The sequence below is a fragment of the Octopus bimaculoides genome, chromosome 4 (genome assembly GCF_046866305.1).
Source record: "Octopus bimaculoides isolate indiv1 chromosome 4, ASM4686630v1, whole genome shotgun sequence".
In the NCBI taxonomy this organism is placed as follows: domain Eukaryota; kingdom Metazoa; phylum Mollusca; class Cephalopoda; order Octopoda; family Octopodidae; genus Octopus; species Octopus bimaculoides.
Window position 1 is genome coordinate 60,725,162 of NC_142931.1, and position 7,500 is coordinate 60,732,661.

The window sequence follows — 7,500 nt, forward strand, 5'->3', positions numbered from 1 at the left end:
CACATCAAAAACCTACCAAAACAAATATATATATATATATATATATATATATATATATATATATAGAGAGAGAGAGAGAGAGAGAGAGAGAGAATAATAATAATAATTGAGAGCTTAATGAGATACCTAGCCCAAAGTAAGGAAACCTTGCTAGTGACAGTTAGGAATGAGGGAGTATTGAGAGCAGAGAAAAAAGGGAAAACAAAGGAAGAAGTACAAAAAGGATGTGATGAAGAATTACGCAACAATGGACTACACAATCAATTCCATGTAGCCACAACAGAAGTTGCTGGAAAAAATAGGTGGGATTGGCTGATGAAAGGAACCCTAAAAAAAAGAGACCAAGAGTACTATACTGGCAATGCAGGACCAAGCTTTGGCCATGAACTGGAGGGTCAACCTTATGAATGAGCAAGTGTCTCCGCTGTGCTGCTTCTGCAATAGAGTGGATGAAACCATTGCCCATATGAACGAATTCCTTAGACTTGCCCAAAACCACTACAAATTGTGGTGACATGACCAGGTAGTGAAAGTGCTACATTGGAAACTGTGTGAAAAGTGGGGGCTAGAGAGAGGCAAGACATGGTATGAACACAAACTGCAGAGAGTGGCAGAGTTGGAGACTAGCAAAATCCTCTGGGATTTCCCAAATTAAACAGGTTAGGTACTAGAGCATAACAGACCGGACATAGTAGTGGTGGACAAGGTGCACCACATATGCTATATAGTTGATGTTGCATACCCCTTTGACCCACGAATAGTCAAGAAGGAAGACGAAAAGATAAATACAACCCTCTTAAGTACAAAATAGCCTGGTTATGGAAAATGAAGAAGGTGAAGATAGTGCCAATTATTGTTTGATCCTTGGGAACAGTATCAGAAGGCATCAAGCGGAATATAAAGGAAATTGGAATTGATTTCTCAGTAGAACTGTTACAAAAGGTTTGCCTTCTTGGCATGGCCAGAATAATGAGGAATAATGAGCTGTAAAGAACAAATAGCATGGTACTGTAGGCTGCAGGTAGTAAGCCTGTTATGCATGCAAGACTCCAGAAGCTCCAACAAAACCTGTGTTACAGAGAAAATAATGATAATAATAATAATAATAATAATAATAATAATAATAATAATAATAATAATAATAATAGTAATAATAATAAGCTAGGTGTATTACAAAAATTGGCATTACTTGGAACTGCACACATATTGTGTAAAGTATTGTCAGCCTGAGGTCCTTGTTGTGACTTGACAGACAGTTCAAACCCCTGGTAGATATAGTATCTTCAATTAATAACATCATGATATTGGATACTTAAATAATAATAATAATAATAATAATAATAATAATAATAATAATAATAATGATTTCAAATTTTGGTACAAGGTTGACTATTTGGGGGCGGGGAGTTAAGTGAGTTACATCTACCCCAGAGCTCAACTGGTATTTATTTTATTGACCTGGAAATGATGAAAGGTAGAGTCGACCTCAGATAAATTTAAACTCAGAACATAAAGAGGAGTGAAATATCTGCTTTGCATTTTGCCTACTGTGCTAATGATTCTGTCAGCTCTAACATTGTATTGAGATCAAATTTATAAGTAGAGGTTATTATCATATGTTTGATAAATGTATTCCTAATTTCTCTTTGAAAAATAGGACCTATTAACTCACAGGGCTCTCAGCAACCAGGGACCAAAGTAATGAATTAGTTTCAGATTTTGTAAAATCCATCATCTAGATTGGCTTAATCTTTCCCGTTGAATGACAAATTTCTGCTTTATGGAAAAGGAAAAAAGTATATATATAAACATCATTGGACTTGAATCAATCTTATTTACACTGCATAAAGGAGTGCTCACCATGTTCTCACAGCAACCAGCAAAATTTAAGCAAATCCAATGACAGCTTTCTACAAAGCCAAAACTCATCCATTAGGTGTCTTAATCTCTCTCTCTGGCTGCTAAGAACCCTGTATTTTTTATACAGGATCTCTTGTCATAGCAAATTTAAAATTATGTTTATTAAATTTTATCAATTCTATGATTGTAATTCTGTTTGTGGATTGGGTAGATGGAAACTCAAAGAAGAACATTGTATGTGTGTGCGTGTGTGTGTGTGTGTGTGTGTGTGTGTTTGTGTGCGTGTGTATCTATCTTTCTATCTATCTATCTATCTATCTATCTATCTATCTATCTATCTATCTATCTATCTATCTATCTATGTGTTGAGATCGTAGTTGTGGCTGATGTCAGTGTTGTGTAACTGGCCCATTGAAAGCACCCTTCAATCGTTGGGCGATATGCTGTGCTTGTGAAGACCTGTCGAACTAAGTGAAGTTGTAGTCATGGACAGTGCCAGTGCCATCTGACTGGCACCCATGCCATCATAGAAAATGGACATTAAATGATGATGCTGATGATGATGTATCTTTGTGTGTATTTGTGTCACTTTGTCTTCACATTACATGTAGATGTAAAGGAGTGTCACTGTTATACAAGTAATATTGTTGATTACCAATATACTGTGAAAACATGTCTGACTATGTTGGTGACAGGGAGGAGATCCAGCATTAGAAAATCTGCCTCAATAGAATTTGCCTGACCCATGCAAGCAGAGAAATGATGATGATGGTGTTGATGATGATGATGATGATGATGATTATGTATATATATATATATATATATATATATATATATATATATATATATATATATATATGTGTTGTTGGCACTCCGTCGCTTACGACGTCGAGGGTTCCAGTTGATCCGATCAACGGAACAGCCTGCTCGTGAAATTAACGTGCAAGTGACTGAGCACCCCACAGACACATGTACCCCTTAACGTAGTTCTCGGGGATATTCAGTGTGACACAGTGTGACAAGGCTGACCCTTTGAATTACAGGCACAACAGAAACAGGAAGTAAGAGTGAGAGAAAGTTGTGGTGGAAGAGTACAACAGGGTTCACCACCATCCCCTGCCGGAGCCTTGTGGAGCTTTTAGGTGTTTTCTCTCAATAAACACTCACAACACCCGGTCTGGGAATCAAAACCGCGATCCTATGACCGCGAGTCTGCTGCCCTAACCACTGGGACATTGTGCCTCCATGTATAAATATTATATATATATATATATATATATATATATATATATATATATATATATATATATAAACTAAAAAGCAGAAAAGTATAAATTTCTTATATAGTTCTTAATTTGTGTGTGTTCAACAGATGCTTCAATAGAGTAAAAACGTCATCACTTATATAATTATGTAATTACAGTACACAATTAAAATACATAATTGATTTATGAGTGATGGTTTACCTATTTCTTCTGTAGGAGACAGAGAGAAAAAATGCCCTGAAATTAAAGAAATTATTATTGTTTTTAGTCTGTTGAAACAACTGTTGGAGACAATTACATTATGAATTATGTGTTAAATTTATGCTTTTCTGCTTTATATTCTAAAAATGTTGTTCTCAACTATTGTTTAATCAGTTCTGTATAGACATGCAAGTTTATTCCACCAGTATTTACTGTATTGTAATAATTTATTGGAGTTTAACCCCTTAGCGTTCAGATTACTATGTCAAATGTAAGCATACTTATTCACATTGTTTTGAATTAGTCATGAATTATCTTGAAACTTTCAGATTTCAATGATATGACTGCTTGTTTTTATTACTGAATGAGTCAATAGCTTAGTCATCGTTCAGTGATACACATATATACACACACATATATATGTCTGGGTTTATATATATATATATATATATATATATATATGTGTGTGTGTGTGTGTAATTCAAATAATAAGACAAAGAAATACTGTAACACATCTTTAATGATCAGTTACAATTGTTTTTGCACCAACTCTGCTTACATTGTCTGTTTCTGCAAAGTTTCAAGGTGAAGATTTATGTAATTTTACAATTTTAGATATTTGAGTGGTACTTCATCAGACTTGCATCAATGGTGTGCTCTTACATTGTGCATCTTCCAGACTTTGTGTTGTAAGGCAGTCTTTTGCCACTGTTGTATCTGGTTTTTGATGATGGTTGTTGCTCTGACAGATATTGTTATCTTTCAAAGTCGTAGAAAGAATGTTTCAATCTGGCATTGTATGACCTGCAGTTGTACAGTGTTATTATCCTCAAAAGATTTAACCGTTATAACGTTCACTCAGTATCACAGTATAATTACTATATTGGCACAGACATGACTATCAGCACAGTCTACATGTACTCTCAACCTTCATGACCTTCCTGTCAACCGGCTACTAGTCTATTTATAATGGCTGGCTACTACCACTTTTTTACTAGAAGTGGTGTATAGTTTCACTATACAACACTTTGTTTTTTGCTTAAATCAAGAGGAAACAAAAATGTAAATAAAAGTAAACAAAAATGTGGCTATAAATAGTATAGAGAACATGTGAAAAGATGAAAAGGATGGAGAGAAAGAAGAAGAAGAAGAAAGAAAAGAACATATGTGTGTGTGTGTGTGTGTGTATATATATATATATATATATATATATATATATATATATATATATATATATATATATATACTAGCAGAAAGACCACCCTCCGGGTGGTTTTCTGCTAGCCACTTGATAATATTTCCCCATTTGATTCCCAATTCTAATAATTTTTATGATATTTTAAGTCTAATTACTTTCTTGTATTATAGTGCTCACTTGCTTAGTAAATATTGCTTTCATCATTTTATCACAGTCATAATCTCTCTTTTTTAAATAAACATTAAGGTAGTCCAACTATGTGTAATGTGTGAAAAAATAGTAGCGATCACATTGAGATATATCAAATAGCCATAGCAACAAATTCACTCGTTAATTCTTAGGTAATGACGGAAAGGAAATAAGTTACATGAGTTCGAAGCTTCAGTGAGTTTTAATAAGCTGTCCAATATAATTTATTTTCAGTGTGTATAAACAATAAACTGAGGGCATTTACACAATGAATTTAAGTCAACAAAATACTTGATTTCCTCATCTGAAATAACAAAATAAAACTTGAAATGAAAAAATTGCAATGAATATGTATTAAGTAGATTATTATTAATGAAAACAATTAGATGCGAGAGAGAGAAACTGAGAGACTGTGTTGCAAATGAAGATGAAAATTTTGTCAGAACATATTAATATTGTTTATCAAATGTTACAACCTACTCTGTAATGAACGCAAAGCTTGGCAACAAATATTTAAATTTGTGATAGTAAATAATAACAGATGCTTCAAAAGTGCCTTTGTATCAGTATATATTAACAGAGGAATTAATAAAAATTTCACAGTCAAATCTATAATATGGCTATTATGGAGGGTGTGACTAACTAACTAACTAATAGACATCACAGAGATTTATATGTAGATATATAGCTGAGTCAATCTGTTATATGTATTTATCATTAATAATTGGTAGAACTTACATAGGTGTGCATAGACAGATAGACAGATGGACGGAAGTCTGGTACTGTTGAAACACATGGGAATGGCATTTCCTTTTTCAAATATACTCAAATTTAAAATGATCTAATATAATGATATCATTCATCTGGCATGTGTTGAAATATGCCAAAACAATTTAATTTCTCACAAATATATGTTACTTTACATATAATTTATGTGTTAATTCTATTTACTGAAACTTGCTAAAAAGTATATTTTGCTTTAAAGTAGTATCTCCTTGTAGACACAATTGTCAGTAATCATACTGTTTCCATTTCTCTCAGCCGATATTTTTACATTAGCCTTTTTTCAAAGTCTAGATAATGTATCATACAGCTGACCATGTGAGAAGAATTGTGTAGGAAGATATATTCCAGTTTCTTCAAAAGTCTGTCCCTGTGCCTTGTTGCATGTCAAGGCAAAAGATGGCTTGACAGGAAATTGTTTGCATGTAAATGTGAATGGAAATTCCATTGATTGAGATACATGTGGTATTCTTGGAATTAGCAGAGTTGATCCTGCATAAGGACCAGAAACAACCTCAGCCTCAATAACATGATCATATAAACTGATAGTGATGTAGCGTGTATCAGTGCAATGTCCATTAGTAGCATCTAAATTTCTCAGAAGTATTATGCAGCACTTTTTCTTCAGTTTGAGAATATGTGGTGTAAGTTTGTTGATGATCTCGATTGGGTACAGAGTTTCATTCTCAACTGTATCTGAGCTTCTGTATATTTTTAGCTCACCAGGGATCCTGGTCAACAGAAAATCCTTTACAAATTGTGCTGCTTCATCTGTTGGAGTAACAATGGTTCTATTTGCAAGCCACACAGGGTTTGTGAAGTTAGTTTTCAGGTCAGTATATACAAAATCACATAGATTTGAAAGAGTACCACTTTCAAGGCAAAGGTCATTGGGTAGTTTGATTTTGGATTCACCCTAGGCTTTGTTCAACAGAAATGTTACCATTTCCTACATCAAGAAGGTAATTAGCAAACTCTCTTTCATCAGAATGACCTTCTGTAAGAAGTTTTAGATTGGTTGTCAGCTCCACTGCTTCCACATGATCACAAAGAAAAGACCTCTTTAGTGTTGCATCAACAATTTGTGATCTGACACCATTATTTTGAAGTAGAATATTCTCCTCTCAAGATACCCTAATCAGTCGGTCATGTGTAGTGGAAACAAAATCATGTCTATATTCCCGTGCATATTCAGACATCTGTTTCAGTCACTTTGCCTTGGTTTCATCTGATTCAATTGCCCGTCTTTCTCTCTGTTGTTGTGCTTTTGCTGCTAAATTTTCTTTTTCAGTTGCATATTATAAGTAAAAGTTCATTAAAAACTATCTTGTTTAGCATGCTAGAAATAGCAGCGATCACATAGTTATTATTGTAAGGCTTATAGCATTCCAAGCAGCCATACGAACAAAATCACTTCATTTAAAAAATGAAATTATACCGGTATATTAAAAATTTTCATTTTATCAAACATATTCATTTAACAAACTCTGGAAACTGATAATATTCTTGAAATTGTGCCTCATATCAAAGTTATATAGCTATTATTGAATTAATGACAATAGAGGCAAGCGAGAATGAGAGACTGTTGCAAATAAAAACGTAAAATGTTGCCTGTAACGAATTAATAGTGTTTATTATTAAACATTAAAAATCTACTCCGCAGTGAATGCAATGAATATTCAAATTTGCAAGAATTTGGAATTAGAAAATTCAAGATACTTCAGAAATCGAAATATAGGAAATTTCTAAGAACATGAATTTATAAAAATATTTCCAGACGGTCAAGCTTTTAACATTGCTTTCTTTTAGTACTTTTAGTAATTGTTACATACTTAATTAATAAGCAGCTTTCTCCATTATAGTATAGATACACATACAAGTGTTGGGCCTCACGGAGGCAAAGTGGCTGAGTTCCATTCGAGTGTTGGGCCTCAGGGAAGCAAAGGGGCTGAGTTCCTTTTGAGTGTTGGATCTCACAAAGGCAATAACTGAAACATTTGGCAT

General features: G+C 33.7%; 1 protein-coding gene across 6 annotated transcripts in view; it reads left to right on the forward strand.

Moving 5' to 3' along the window:
- LOC106877306 (all trans-polyprenyl-diphosphate synthase PDSS2) overlaps positions 1 to 7,500 on the forward strand; it is a 902,595-nt gene that overhangs the window by 271,995 nt on the left and 623,100 nt on the right. For 4 of the 6 annotated variants that reach the window (XM_089350833.1, XM_089350834.1, XM_089350831.1 and 1 more), the window contains exon 5: positions 6,215 to 6,328. The exons of the other annotated variants lie outside the window; for them this stretch is intronic. In XM_089350833.1, coding sequence (XP_089206959.1) covers positions 6,215 to 6,328 — 114 coding nt within the window. The remainder of the gene's footprint in view (positions 1 to 6,214; positions 6,329 to 7,500) is intronic. 6 annotated transcript variants of the gene reach the window in all.